Source organism: Neovison vison, chromosome 3 (assembly GCF_020171115.1).
Source record: "Neovison vison isolate M4711 chromosome 3, ASM_NN_V1, whole genome shotgun sequence".
Taxonomy (NCBI): domain Eukaryota; kingdom Metazoa; phylum Chordata; class Mammalia; order Carnivora; family Mustelidae; genus Neogale; species Neogale vison.
In genome coordinates this window covers 83,440,333-83,455,367 of record NC_058093.1, presented here as the reverse complement: position 1 = coordinate 83,455,367, position 15,035 = coordinate 83,440,333, and the positions used below count along the sequence as shown (strand labels likewise).

The following is a 15,035-nucleotide window of genomic DNA, read 5'->3' as shown; positions in this document are numbered from 1 at the left end:
TACAGTTGACCCTTGAACAATGCAGGGTTTAGGGGTGCCAGTGCTGTGCACAAGTCACACCTGCGTGTAACTTCTTACTCCTCTAAAACTTAACTACTTAACCAGAAAACTAAATTTTGTGACTAATAACACAAAGGTTAACACATATTTTGTATGTTATACGTGTGATATAGTGTATTCTTGCAACAAAGTAACAAACCAAGTAAGCTAGAAAAAGGAAAATTATTAAAATCATAATGAAGAGAAGATAAATTTACAGTACTGACTGTATTGTATTTATTAGAAAAAAATCCACATAGAAGTGGACTCCTGCAGTTCAAACCCATGTTGTTCAAGGGTGAACTGCATTGAGTTTTTTGTGGGTAAAATAGTATAATGATGCTCATAAACTGCAAATGATTTATGATATGCTCTGATGATAGGATAAGTAAAAGCCAGATATTAGAGATACAGTTAAAGTTTCCTATACATTTAGTGAAGAGTATGAAAAGTATTATATAGAATAATCTAGTTTTTCATTAAAACAAAAATTTATATTAGTGTATATATTTTATAGAGTTCTGATCTATATTTTAGTTACTCATTTTTGAGTTTTACCTTTTAAGTATTATAGAATATTATTTAAAAACACATACCATTTTCTAAAGTTTGACATTCTATAGGAATCTACCTTTGTACACCTTTTCCTCACCCTTTAAAAAGTCGTCAGTATTCGTTCTTTTAACAGTAGTCTGTTTTCATGCTATTATAAGGCTGAATAGAATGGTAATAGTATTAGGACAGTGATCTAAGACTTTTTACTCATAATGGTAGCTTAGAAACTTGCCAAACAAAGACTTGGAAACTTACGGGAACCTTAAGGTTTATTTGTGCATTCAGAAAATATTCAGTGATCTTTTCTCTCTAAATAGAGACATTGAAAGTTACTGTACGTGTCCTAAAATTTCTTAAAATACTAAAATTGCATTTTGAACTGCAAACATAGTCTTAATTTGAGATGTGGATTAAGTCCTCTGAATCCTGTTTTATAGACTGAATCATATCCATGTGGTTGGTACACTTTAGAACAGAGAATGGGTAATGTCGTATGTTATTAAGAGACATTATCAATTTACATAAAAGTTCCTAAATCTTAAAGTTAAGAGCTGTTTTCTTCTTTATGTGGTTATTTTGCCTCTTCAGCTTTCAACATTTATCACCGTACTTCAGTTTTTGGTATATCTGCTTTGAAAACTTGACATTTCTGATTCAGTTCTAAAAAAGGGGGGAATCATTGATTTTAACTTTGTAGTTAGTGACATTTTTTCAGGCTGAACTTTTTCTGTTAGCACAATTATTTTATGTAGTTATCTAATAATTCTTGGATTTTGAGCATGAGCGGTTTTCTCTGCCTCTACAAGACTAGTTTTCAACCTTTTTTCCTCCCATCTCCACATCCACATCCACAGCCTACTCCTGTCAGGGGCATCTCTTATTACACTTGTAAATAGAGCAATGAGGTAGGCTGGGTTTAAGTTTGATGAAACTTCTCCCTAGATTCTTGTGTCCCTTCCCACTGAGAATAATAACTTCAGGGGCCATACTTGCCCTAAGATTTGTATCTGACTTTTCTGGATTCATCACTCTGTTAAAACTACAACACTCTTTAGCTCTCCTATAACCTTTCATCTTTTGAATGTGTGAAGGCAAAGCAACTTTTGGTAGACATTTAAAAAATAAATATCTAAGGTTGAAATGAGTCACAAGTTTTCTAATTTATCTATTTTAAAAGTAGGAATTCTCAAGCCATTTTATAAAGGATTGCCTCAAAGAAATTGCACCTTCGTCCTCTTTAATACTGTGCAGTGTTTCTATTTTTGAGAGTCTTTCTAATGTTGATGTAAGCTTTTTAAAATCTTGAGTGACACCATGGGCTGAATCATGCCTAAAGGGGGCACTGACCGTGTTGGGGCTTTTGCAGAGATTTTTTTCTTAAAAGGGGATGAAAAGGAGAGAGATGCATTGATAGAGGATGACATACTATTTCCAAGCGACTTAGATGCCACCCAGTGTCACAGTGTCTGCTGCTGTTGCCACAGAAATTTTAGTTCTTCCTTGTAATACTCATTATGCAGCCCTTCATACATTTTTATTACTTTTCTCTGGAAGCTTTTCAAAAGGCTTCCTACATCTTGTTTTAGTTGCAGATATTGAACTGATACAATGCTTCCAGAGAGGTTGCCATTCTGCTTTGTATAGGAAGGATGCCTTTGTGTTTTGTAAACGTTGTGCCCCTATTTATATACTATATTTGCTCCATTTTCAAAATTACCTATAGCAATACACTTCTCTTTCATTTTTCTTACCATCTACTATGATGAACACTCATTTTCTGGATTATAATTTGTACTTTCTTTGCCAGTCAGACTGATAATTTTTATCTCCAGTCAATTTGGGGAGTTATAAGCAAAGGGATTAATTGTTAATAGGTTGAAAAATTAGAATAAGTAGAACACTGTGGCTGTTAACATATTTTGCATTTTCTATTTGACACACATATCTGCAATGTATTTGGGAATGACTGTGCATTTCTGAGATTAATGAAGAAAAGATTTAAAGATAAACCATCATTGGAGAAAGAAAGTAGTAGATTTTGAGGAGTGTTTTCCTTTGAGAAATAGCCATAATTTGCTGTTGCTGGCACTTTTAAAATCCTCGTCTAATTAAGTACCAACTGGATGAAACCGTTGAAATACTGTTAGTAATAACCCTAAAGGTCACAAAAGATCTTAGTCCAGAAAATTAGTGAGATGGACTCAAAATGATTTGTGGTCATTTCTCCTGCTGTACTTATGTAGCAGTAGTGCTGAGTGTTATTATGGAAACATCAAGTGGTTTGCTTTATGATCACTATAAATAATTAGTAATGCTTGAGAACTGTTTTTGCAAGATAGAAGTTAGTGTCATTTGTATGTGTTTCCTGTTTCTGTCAATTGATTCCTCAGTATACTCACTTTTTCCCTTATATTTAGCATTGATCTGTATCAGGTGCTGCTTTCTAAAACGATTGTTATTGTTTATCTGTAGGACCCAGGACCACCCCCACCTTCTCCATTACTAGGTTTGAAGCCACTGCAGTTACTAGAAGTGAAAGCAAGGGGAAGATTTGGTTGTGTGTGGAAAGCCCAGCTGCTCAATGAGTACGTGGCTGTGAAAATATTTCCAATACAGGTATGTTATTGCATCTTTCTCATCTGCATGTATTTTTAAAAGATAAACTGGCTCAATTATCATAATTCAGAAACAGTCCGAAAACACAGACTACATGTTTCCAGGTGGCTCTTTGTGATACTGAGGAAAGCGGTTAGCTCTTTAGTCTGCCTTCTCATCCAAGGAATGGAACTCATGGTATAGCAACTGTTACGTTTGTTTGGAGTGATGGAATTCCAGTGAATGAATGTATAGGACATCTTTTGCCATTAAAGATACTATAGAAATGTAAGGTGAAGATGAGGATTCCAGTAATAGAATTTTGTTGGTTAACTTTTAATATCCCATTGACATTATCAGAAAACAAAGAGAAGAATGAAAGAATAGCATACTTGTTTTAGAATTGTTTTGAGGTATATTACCAGACTGATTCATTTTTGTCTTACTTTGATTGCTCATGTAATCATTTCAGATTTTGTTTGGAAGTGAATCAAGATTCCAAATAATTGGTTTACTGTTGACTTTTCTTTTAAAGGGGTCTGACCTCATAAAACCTTGGTCTAATGCACTTCTGGGCTGTTCTTATGTTTTATTTGAGTCCATCAGTGGTATAGATCTATGATGATTTCTTCCTACCTATGTCTTGCTTTTCGCCTCCAGCTAATGCCTTGTGTGCATTGCGGTCCTGGTTGGGTTTGGTGATGCAGGGTCCACCACTGTATCTTCACAGTGGAGCTTCCTCATTCCAGAGTTAGAGAACCAATTTATCTTAATATACCTAGCTTTTATCTTTCTTGCCTCCTCTAAAGTCTCATAGAGTCTGTGAAGAACGCTATTACTTTTTTTTTTTTTTTTGTACTGATGCAGATACTTTATAAAAGAATCTAATCTGTTCTGCTAATATTGACAAATTCCAGGTTCTTCTTTCATTGTGGGAAGAAGCTTAAAAATTAGAGAAAGGTCTTTGGATATTAGCACAAGAGTAACAGTAGCTAATACTTTATTGAATGCTTCTGTCAGGAGAGGTGCTTTACATAGGAGTACTCAGTAATAGGTGTCTATATATTACCCACACATAAAAAACAATACACAGTATACATATAATACAACAACCCTATGGGTCAGACACTATAGTGTCCCCATTTTGCTAATGAGGAAACTGAATGATTGTCACTTGGCAAAGGTTCTTAAGATAGTTTGGATTCAGAGGGTTCCGAACCATTACGCTATGGTGCCTCCTACTTTAATTATTCTTTCATTGTGAAGAGAAGCTAATCCTTTATAAATAGACATGTAGTAGGCATGGGTCACTTGCAGATGCAAATGAGTATATAGTGTTTTAAATTGTATTGCCTATTTATACCCTGTTGTGTGCTCACTGACTTTGCAGGGTATTCTCAGCATTTTGTTAAGAACGTTTGATACAATGTTAGTCTTTGAACAAAAAAATTGTTTTCTATTGAGATGAAGTCATTCTACCTGAAATTCGTATCTCAGGAAGATTATTCTGAATAAACAAAAAATAACTTCACACGATGATGAAATGACACTGTATTACGAAACTGTCAGCAGAATGTGTTGCCATTGATAGATAGAAATATGCAACATTTCCCATGAGGACTCCTGTTTTCACAAACAAGAAACATAGAGAAGTATGTTTTAGGGAATGGGGCAGGCACGGCAGGCATTTGTCATAGAGTTCCTTCCTTATTCTTAGATTTCTTTTATGAAAAAATAAGACAAAACCAAACCAAAGAATCTTCTCATGCTTAGCTTATTTTTAAATTTTCCCTTAGAATCTACTTGAGTAATTTCTTAGATATGGTTTATTTGCCTGTGTTCTTTGCATTGTTACTATTCTTTCTTTTTAACTCTAGGACAAACAATCATGGCAAAATGAATATGAAGTTTATAGTTTACCTGGAATGAAGCATGAGAACATATTGCAGTTCATTGGTGCAGAAAAACGAGGCACCAGTGTTGATGTGGATCTTTGGCTAATCACAGCATTTCATGAAAAGGTAAAACTACTTTCTGTTTTAACTCAGGAAAACAGTTTTAACTCAGGGTTGGCTTACCCACCTAATGTTGGCTACAAATCCCTCAGACTTGTTTTTCTGGAAATAGTATGTTGTTTTAGTTGGTTATGGCTCAGTGGGTTAAAGCCTCTGCCTTTAGCTCGGGTCCTGATTTCAGGGTCCTGGGATCAAGCCCCGCATCTGGCTCTCTGCTCAGCAGGGAGCCTGCTTCCCTCTCTCTCTCTCTGCCTGCTTCTCTGCCTACTTGTGATCTCTGTCTGTCAAGTAAATAAATAAAATCTTCAAAAAAAAAATTAGTTCATTTTAGTAAAAGAGAAAAGTTGGCAACTTTTTCACCTAAGCCTCTACTTACATAAAACCAGTCATTTGTCCCTTATTTCTCGTGCTGCATTTTTCTCTCTTACAGATAATTATTTCAGTGTAGCCGGTGCTTAGTCATTTTCATTTACCATTCGCAATTCAACTTGATTATTTGGACCATTTTTTAGGTTGAATTTTGTTTTTAAAACTCTTCAGTCAGTATAGCCTAGTGACAAAACTAGAGTGAGGAGATTTATCTGATCTTTGATCTGTCACTGATCTATAGAATAATTATCACCAGAACACAGCTGCTGTTTCTCCTCTGAAAGTAGAAAGGTTTTCTGCTTTCAGAGTTAGTATGAAAATACATGTTAATGAAATAGGCAGTTGTGTTCTCCTTGGCAATTAGTTTCATCATTGTTAGATATAGGTGGCTCTTAAATGTCTCTAAATTGTTTACCGGAAGAATAACAGTAATCTGTAGACAAGATTCTGACAGCTGTATGTCTTACTTTTGTGTTAACATTTGTAGTCAGCATATTTTAAGTTTTTAAATATTTTCCTGAACTTTAGATTTTCAAATGGTGGGTTGTTTTGTTTTGTAACTCCTGCCTTCAAAATAGGAGGAAAGTGACTGTGCCTTGTAGCAAACCTTTAAAGATTAGAGGTATTCTATTCTAGTCAAATGTTTACTAATGTGAAACTTGAATCATTACAGAAAGATTTTTTTTTATAATATTGTTCACTAAAAGATATGTTACCTTCCATAATCTCTTGAAAGTATAAAGTTCTCCATGTCATACAGCTTTTGTCCAGAGCATAAGTTGTTTTTCCCCCCTTTTCTTTCATTTCTTTAGGGTTCACTGTCAGACTTTCTTAAGGCTAATGTGGTCTCTTGGAATGAATTGTGTCATATTGCAGAAACCATGGCTAGAGGACTGGCATATTTGCATGAGGACATACCTGGCCTAAAAGATGGCCACAAACCCGCCATATCTCACAGGTAGAAATAAATTTATATTGTTTTCCCTAATAATTTAGTATTTAAACTTTAAATTTACTGTGCAAAATTTGTTTTCCCCCCAATTACCTAATCATGCTAGAAGAGGCAGTTGATTTTTATTTGTTTTTCAAATTACCTTTGAGATTGGCCAGGAAGTACTTTGGGTAATGGATATATTTAATATCATTAGCAAAGTTTAAATAATGACCTCTGTTTTAATTTCTCATTTCTGAAAACATGGTTAAGAGTGAAAGGAAAAAGAAATTTGTTTTGCCTCAAAACATGGATTTACTTTGGTGATAATTTTTTGAGGAGAGACTCTGAGTATCTTTTATTGTGTTTGTAATGACCATGTGATCATTATCTGAGCTGAGTTGGAGGGAGGCATCATTTGAGTAACTGGGCTTGAACCCAATAGTTGTCATTCCCTTAAAAGGGAAAATGTTGTTCCTTTAAACATGGAATCAGTTTGCCATTGTGTATTCAATTTAAAGACAGTTGCTTTAGAAAGAGATCCATAAATACAGAGAACAAACTAATGGTTGGCAGAGGAGGCGTTGGGGGTGAGAGTGTGAGTGGGAATATGGACTGAATGGGTGAAGGGTAGTAGGATAAAAGCTTTCATTTATGGAATAAGTAAGTCATGGTGATAAAAGGTACACCATTAGGGAATATAATCAGTGGTTTTGTATGGTAACAGTAACTACACTTGAGTGAGCATGGCATAATCTATAGACTTGTTGAATCACAAAGTCTTACACTTTTAATGTAACATTGTGTGTCCATTACATAGTTAAAAAAAGATGGTTGCTTTAAAAGCTGATTCATTTAATAGATACTTAATTGAGTGCCACCAGTTGCAGTGTTTTAGGTTGTTGGGAGGCACTACTTTTAATTTTGCAAACTCCCTTGAACGAATTCCACCTCAGAAAAAGCTCCCATTTTCTCACCTTCCTGCATATAGTCTATCTCTTCCTGAATTTTTATTCATCTCACCTAGTCCTATAGGGAACTAATTCTTTGGCACCCCCAAAAGTTATTGCCAGTGGGGTTCCTAAAAATCCTTTGAGGCTTTACTGATTGTTTTTTGCAGCATTTGTGGGTGTCTGTGTCTCCTCTGTCCCATTCTTGGTCTCCATGTCTGTGCACATAGATTTAACTACTGCTCATGGCACAGATATATGTAGGTAAGAGTGTAGTAATCTCTAGGGTGAATTAGTTGAAGCTAGTATATAAAAAAGGATATCTGATTGCTTTGAAATGGTTACTCTTTTTGGAACACCAGGATCTAGCTGGAGTTGTTTGTTTATGGTGAAAATTTTCCGATACACATTCCTAGAGTTGCTTTTCTACAACAAGGCTGATGAATCTAAAAACCCCTAAAATAAGGAATTGTTATAGTATGTAGGCCTTTTCCAGTAGGCAAAAGGCCCCAATTCATTTTATTTGAATATTCTTTTAGTTTGTGTTCTTAAATCTCAGTTGCAAGGGGTGCTTCTAAGTATAAACTCTGAAATATTCATTTTACCTCAAAAAACCAGCAATTTTATGATTGGTAGGTAGGAATGACATAGGTAACATGTAGGCTAGACAGTATTTTTGGAAGAGCAGCTCTTTATAAAACTGCTTTATGGAGAAATGTCCCTCTTACTGTCCATGTTATGAATAGGAGTTTGTCACTCTACTCTTGTTTTTCAAGCCTTTTCTCCCTCCTTTTTTCTGTTTGTCATACTTTAATAGTGTTTTCTCATCTTTTCCCACTTTCATTGAAAACTTTTAAAAGTAACTTTTTTAAAATTAATTTGACTACTTTGTCTATTTGCAAGGGACATCAAAAGTAAAAATGTGCTGTTGAAAAACAATCTGACAGCTTGCATTGCTGACTTTGGGTTGGCCTTAAAATTTGAAGCTGGCAAGTCTGCAGGTGATACCCATGGACAGGTAAGGATGGTAACTACAAAATGTAAGAAAAATAATCTTGTCCTATATTTTCTTAGAATGGCATATCTAGATTGAATTGATATAATATTACTGTGATGGTTATTAAATCAGCATTTAATATAAAATGACTCTCTTAAAAGTAGTATGTTAAATTTGCTGAGGAAGACATTTTCATGTGTGGTGAAGGACTGTTAGGAACTCAAGTGGTTTAGATCAGTCAGTTCATAAAACAACCTAGATATGTGTCATGGGATACTATTTTTAAAAATAATCAAGTTAATCCATTTAAATGGACCTCATTCTTAGGGAGTTCTTAGTAATAACACAGTAGTTTTAATTCGTTAATTCTTTCATCATCCTAAGAGGAATGGCAGAACAGTTACTATTCATGCTAGTATGTACTAAAGAATATCTATTGTTTGATTTTTCCATGCAACAATTACTTTCTTGCTTCATGGTCTTTAGTGCTTCATTAATTCTTTAACCAACTTTACAGCTTTTCTTTGAATTCTCTCCAGTTCAGAGCACTTACTAAGCCCTGAGCAAAAAAGCCTAATTAATTCTATCTAGTCAAGGTCTGTATGAAGAACTCTGAACAATGGGAATCTTTAAGAAAGCCAAACAGGAGAAAAACATGATCCATACATTTTATTCTCAGAAACTGTGAGGTGAGGAAAGGTGGTGTTTTTCATAACTACAAGATCATCTTTTTATTAAGAAAACCAGTTTGACCTGAAAGGTGACATTTCCTTACAAAGTTGGCATGATTATTACTTCATCTTTCAAGTCATGGAAATTATTTGTCATCTAATTCTAAGCTTTCATTTTCCCCAGCATATCCTATTGACCTCCAAGAATAGTTATTAAAGAATCACAGCATAACAAATTTGGCAATACTGACCGAGGATAAGAATTTAGTTTACACCAGTAGTCAATAGTCCAAGTTCTAGAAAAGTTGACACCATACGTGTTTGGGAATGAAGGCAGTCTTGTGGAGTCTGTGATAGAGGTGGGAGATTCTGCAGGAAGCCTAGGGACAAATATCTGAGTTGACTGTGTCATTATTATAAAACTAAAATTGGGGGACAGTTTAATCCTCTGGTGTATCATAACACTTCCCCCCTTTTCTTAAGAAAAAAATTCGAGACTTATTCCTGTCTTTTACTGCCCTCTCAATTAGTTTACATGACGAGGTAAAAATAATTACCTACATCACTGGATCCTTGACTTTAGACTTCATGGACCAGAAAATTTCAAAATTCAAGTTATTGTACACTTTACATATTGCAAATAAAGAACCCTGGAGAAAAATAAGATTTTTATCTTATTATAAAAGAGAGGGCATTTTATACTAAGGAAAGGTAGTTGTCACGTTATAAGAAAAGTACTTTGGATAGAATACATTTGTCTTTAGGGGAAAAGTAAACTTTTTTTTTCTTTGAAAAGTAAATTTTTGAGAAATGCTTGCTTATAGTACAGTTAAAGGAGCAAAAGAAGCAAAGCTACTTTTTTTTCTTTCTTTAGCGTGTCTCATTATTAAATGAATTAAAAACTTGAGCTTTGGAGTCTTAGTGATTGACTCCTTTTTTTTCTAGACATTTCTGTTGTATGTGTGTTCTCAGATAGTTGTCTGACTTCTAATCTAGAGATCACTCAACTAAGGATGGAGCTTTTTGGAATACTATTAGCTGGCCATTCCCTTGATCTCCAAAAACTGAATGTGTGATCCACCCAGCTATCCTATAAGAATTTTTAAGCTTTCATATATGAATATTGTCAAGCACCAACCAAAGCTAGCTACAGTAGCTTAGTAACCATAGTTACAATACTAAGAAATACCAAATTGTTAGAGACAGAAATAAAGAATGCCAAGAGAGAATTCATGAATAAATAAATATGTAGACTTTGAAGAAATAGAACTTTTAAAAAAGTTTATCCATTCTTTACTGGGCTAATTCTTTTTAAGATTTATATTACTATTTTTTGTTAATACAGAGAAAGAGAAATCCTTAAAAAGGAATATATTTTTTTTTACACATTTCAAACAGGATGTAAAGGGTACAATTGAGAAATACAGTTTTCTTGTCCTTATCTCTAACAAAACCACCATTGTTTTTAGGATTACTTCCAGAAGGGGGAAAAATTCTAAGCCAATGCCGGCAGTGTCTGCTTGTATATTTATTGAGTATACCCACAAGGGATCTCAATATATATACTGCTTTTGTTCCTTGCTGTACAGTGTTTTTGGAAATTTTTCCGTGTAAGTTCAGATTTACCTCATGTTTTTTAGGAGCTGCATAGTACTCTGTTTAAGAAGTCCCTACTGATGGAAACTTCCCATTTCCAGTGTCTTGGCTGTTATTACGTGAATACAGTGTTCCTTGACTCTGTAGTCTGGTGGTCATAATGTATTTACCTTACCTGATACGACAGCAGAACATACTTGGTTTTGATTCATTTTACAAAATCTTAAAATGTTAGTTCATAAAGTTAATGAATGAGTATTGTTTGCTTTCATCTTTTTCAGGTTGGTACCCGGAGGTATATGGCTCCAGAGGTATTAGAGGGTGCTATAAACTTCCAAAGGGATGCATTTTTGAGAATAGATATGTACGCCATGGGATTAGTCCTATGGGAACTGGCTTCTCGCTGTACTGCTGCAGATGGTAAGGGAAAAAATATTTTTTTAAAAAAGATAATGCCTATTGCCTACTACACATACATGAAAAGGGATGATTACACTTAAAAGGTATATTTCAAAGTACAAAAAAATTTTTTTAAGTAGACTCCCAAGAGGTAGTGGCTTAAAGAGAATTCAGGAGGCAAGGGATAGGGGCAGGCTGGAGAGGGAAGGTATGGGCACCTTTATCACTGCCAGGTGTTCTGTGCTAGGCACTTCACATACCTTTAGCTGATTTCCTAAGACTCCTTTGGAGGTAGTTATTAGTTTTATATAGGTGCAATTTGAAGTTCAAATTTTAAGTAGTAGAAATTAAGCAGATTGCTAATATTAGCTTTAGGGTAGTAAATGGTGAAACCTAGATTTGATACTGTGATCCAAATATAGGGATATGGCTGCTACTTTGTGGGTCCTGCAGGTCCTACCTGCCCCCAGGTTGCAAAAGTCAACTCTTTTGGCAACAGGAGGTAAATGAAGGATTGGGGGATTTTCCTTCCCAGGACACTCAAGGCTAAGTCTCTTCATCACTCCCATGATGTCCACATACACTTAACCAGACTGAATTTACAGTCCATCCTCCATGACACAAAATGGAGCATGCCTTTGGATATACCACAGGTTAAATTCTGCCTCCTCGATGCCTTAAAAGTCTGAGCTGATGTAGAGGTTGTTATGAATGCTAGTTATATCCTCTCACACCTTGGTTCTAAAGGATTCTTACTCCTTGTTTTTGTTATGTAAATCCTTGTTTAAGTCATGTAAATATTTGCACGGATCGATTGATTATAAGCTTGTATACTGTTCCTGGTGTTAACAAAATTATAGTGTGCTAGGTACTGTCTTCAGTGCTTCTCTGAAGGTCTCCATTCTCTTCACTTGTGTTACAGCACTTTTTTTGGACGTGAAAAATAGAAAGCAGACATCTCGACAAATGTAAATTAGCTTGAACCTTTTTAAAAAAAATTTACAATTACCTAAAAACTTCCTGCAGATTGTGAAAAGACCTTAAAAGAAATTGTTTAGTATATTTAAGCCAACTTAACATGTATTTATAAGAATACTTTGTTTTCTGAGTACTGTAATGGTGTCTCAGTGTAGGACAGACTACCTCTGTCTGGTACATGAAATTTGATTTGGCGCACTATGGTTTTCAAGGGAATTTAGTAGAGTGGTCAGGAACAGACAGCCATTCATTCTTCTGAGATTGGGAGTTTGGCATGGGGTGGATCCAGACCCAAGAAAGTCTGAAGCAGTTTGGCTTACAGTGGAAGATAAAGTACATTATGTGCATTTATGGAAGCAGAAATAGGTCAGATGGCAGATGTTATAGGAAAATGTATTTCATAAAAACTTTAATAATATGGACTCTCCAGAACCAACCACTGGATATGGTGTCATGGGGATATATACAAGACCCTGCCCTTAAGCAATGTATAGTTTAATTACAGGGATAAAATACATCCTGGACAATTGACTCTAGATTAAGGTTAGTGTGAATTGTCTAGTTCTGTGTGTAGTATTCATTAGTATTAGATATTCTGTAAGTTATTCTGGACGAGTATAATACCTGAAGAATATTGAGAGGGTTGTGGGAGTTTAGGAGTGTGCTAATGCTTTGTTTTGTATTTTTGCATTTGCGGTAGAGTGGTTATCAGGGAAGTTTTTATGAAAAGTGAAAAGGACAGGTACTAGTATTTCTGAAATGCTTTGCATGTGCTGTGAAATACTTGCAGAGTCGGGAATTTCTGACCCTTAAGTCAGAAATTGGGGCAGGATGGGACAGTGTGAACATTGCTAAAGTGAGTACTTTAAAATTTGTTGATGGCAAAGTTCAGTGATTCTCACACTTGAAAGTGTACTAAACTCCTGATCAAGTTCATATTCTGACTCAGTAGGCCTGGGTTAGGGCCTGATACTTAAATTTCTTTCAGGCTGGTAGTCAGTGCCGTTGCTGCTGAGCAATTTTGAGTAGCAGGATTTAAACAGACACTTCAGAATGTCACTGGAAGTGCTAAAGCAGAGATGGACTATCCAGGCCATCAAGGATTCTTCCATTTAGAAAGAGTAGAGTTACATGTCCTCCTTCATGACTCATTATTTATCATTTACATCCCATCCAGGAGTAGGAGTATCTGTGCAAGGTTTAGGTCTGTATACAGGCCCTTTATATGAAATCAGTCTCTAGTGAGTGGTTTCTGTCAAGGGGAGACCGTACAGTGATTGAAAACACTGACTTCAGCGGCAGAGATGGATTCAAATTCCAACTCTACCACTTAACAACTGTCATGTCCTTGTGCAAATTATGCAACTTTTCTGAGCTTCTTTACTATCTGTAAAATAGAGGTAATGTCACCTTCACTCTGTGGAGGTGTAAAATGGCAGGAAACAGTGTATGTAAAGTTCCTAGTCAGGGTAAGTGCTTATTAAGTATTAGTATTAACTCATAACTGCATTTTCCTATTTGAGTATGCCTAAGAAAAAAGGAACCATTTATTTTGGTGAATAAGTTTTGCCTGCGAAGGCATATTCTGAAGGCTTATTGGGAACCCTGTATGGAGTATGCTTGTGATTTTTTTAAAAGACTATTTTTGGCAGCTTTTGTGAGGGCGAGTTGTAACTCTGAGGTATATAATTCCTCATGCAGAGCGTGTAGAGGGTAAAGATGTGCCACAGGATAAAGATGGTTGTAAGAGATTAACCCCCAAATTGTCAGATAGAATCACCACTGTTTACAGCCTGATTTGAATTGTGGGAAGTACTTAAAGGGATATTATAGCCTAGATTTGCAAATATTGTTGATTCCCTGTGGTCCTATCTATGTATGGAGATAGGCAGTTCTCATAGAGCAGATGAGAAAGCTCCTTAGGCAAACTTAGCAGGCTTATGTGCCAAATTGTAGAGTTTTTGATTTCTCTTAAATTAGCATTTGGGTCATACTGTGGTAGAAGTAGTTGAGAGTGTGTTTTTCTCCTGTCATTATATACCATTTAACAGTTGGGAAAAGGTGATACAGAGTATGTTTCAGAAGGGTTGTTCCAGTTTCAAGTCAGGAAGATTTGAATTAAAATGGTTTTGTTTCCCCCCCTCACCCATTTCAGGACCTGTAGATGAATACATGTTGCCATTCGAGGAGGAAATTGGCCAGCATCCATCTCTTGAAGACATGCAGGAAGTTGTTGTGCATAAAAAAAAGAGGCCTGTTTTAAGAGATTATTGGCAGAAACATGCTGTAAGTTACAGTTAGCTTTTCATTTGAAATTCCAATAAAATGCTTTTCAGAGGAATGATTTCTATCTCTGCACACTTCTCTTCTGGGATGGTTTTTCTGGAGAGGTTATCTTCATACAGGATATTCTGTCTAGAGTTCTATAAACAATAGAATTTTAGGGCTAGGGGCCCCTGGGTGGCTCAGTGGGTTAAAGCCTCTGCTTTTTGGCTCAGATCATGATCTCAGGGTCCTGGGATCAAGCCCCGCATCAGTTGCTCTGCTCAATGGGGAGCCTGCTTCCTCCTCTCTCTCTTTGCCTGCCTCTCTCCCTACTTGTGATCTCTCTCTGTCAAATAAATAAATAAAATCTTTAAAAAAAAATTTTAGGGTTATAAGGGAAGATGGTGAAGTCCTAAAACTAAGGGGCTGACAGTACTATGGTCTTGTGTTTGTCTCGTTTGGAAATCTTCCCAAGGAAAGGAGTACCTGGCTCTGAGCATGTGGATAGGTGGGTGACTTTGATGATCACCAGCTTCCCATAAGATGCTATTTTTAAAGTAAAGCAGTTTTCGGCTTTCCGTGTTTTTGATTTGGGATTGGAATTTGTTGAGGTTCTTAGGAATGCTCTTAAAACTAGAGACTTAGGTAAGTGAAGAATGGAACACTATTGGCCTG

The 15,035-nt window shown here is 35.7% G+C and overlaps 2 protein-coding genes across 3 annotated transcripts in view; one reads left to right on the top strand and one right to left on the bottom strand.

Annotated features, from left to right (window-relative positions):
• Positions 1-15,035, top strand: part of ACVR2A (activin A receptor type 2A) — an 84,634-nt gene that overhangs the window by 68,267 nt on the left and 1,332 nt on the right. For both annotated transcript variants that reach the window (XM_044242521.1, XM_044242520.1), the window contains 6 exons: positions 3,067-3,210; positions 5,067-5,210; positions 6,386-6,531; positions 8,358-8,472; positions 11,000-11,138; positions 14,251-14,381. In XM_044242521.1, the coding sequence (XP_044098456.1) occupies positions 3,067-3,210; positions 5,067-5,210; positions 6,386-6,531; positions 8,358-8,472; positions 11,000-11,138; positions 14,251-14,381 (819 nt within the window). The remainder of the gene's footprint in view (positions 1-3,066; positions 3,211-5,066; positions 5,211-6,385; positions 6,532-8,357; positions 8,473-10,999; positions 11,139-14,250; positions 14,382-15,035) is intronic.
• ORC4 (origin recognition complex subunit 4) overlaps positions 14,263-15,035 on the bottom strand; it is a 107,777-nt gene continuing 107,004 nt past the window's right edge. Inside the window, exon 17 of the transcript XR_006383839.1 lies at positions 14,263-14,349. The gene's annotated coding sequence lies outside the window, so the exon portion shown is untranslated. The remainder of the gene's footprint in view (positions 14,350-15,035) is intronic.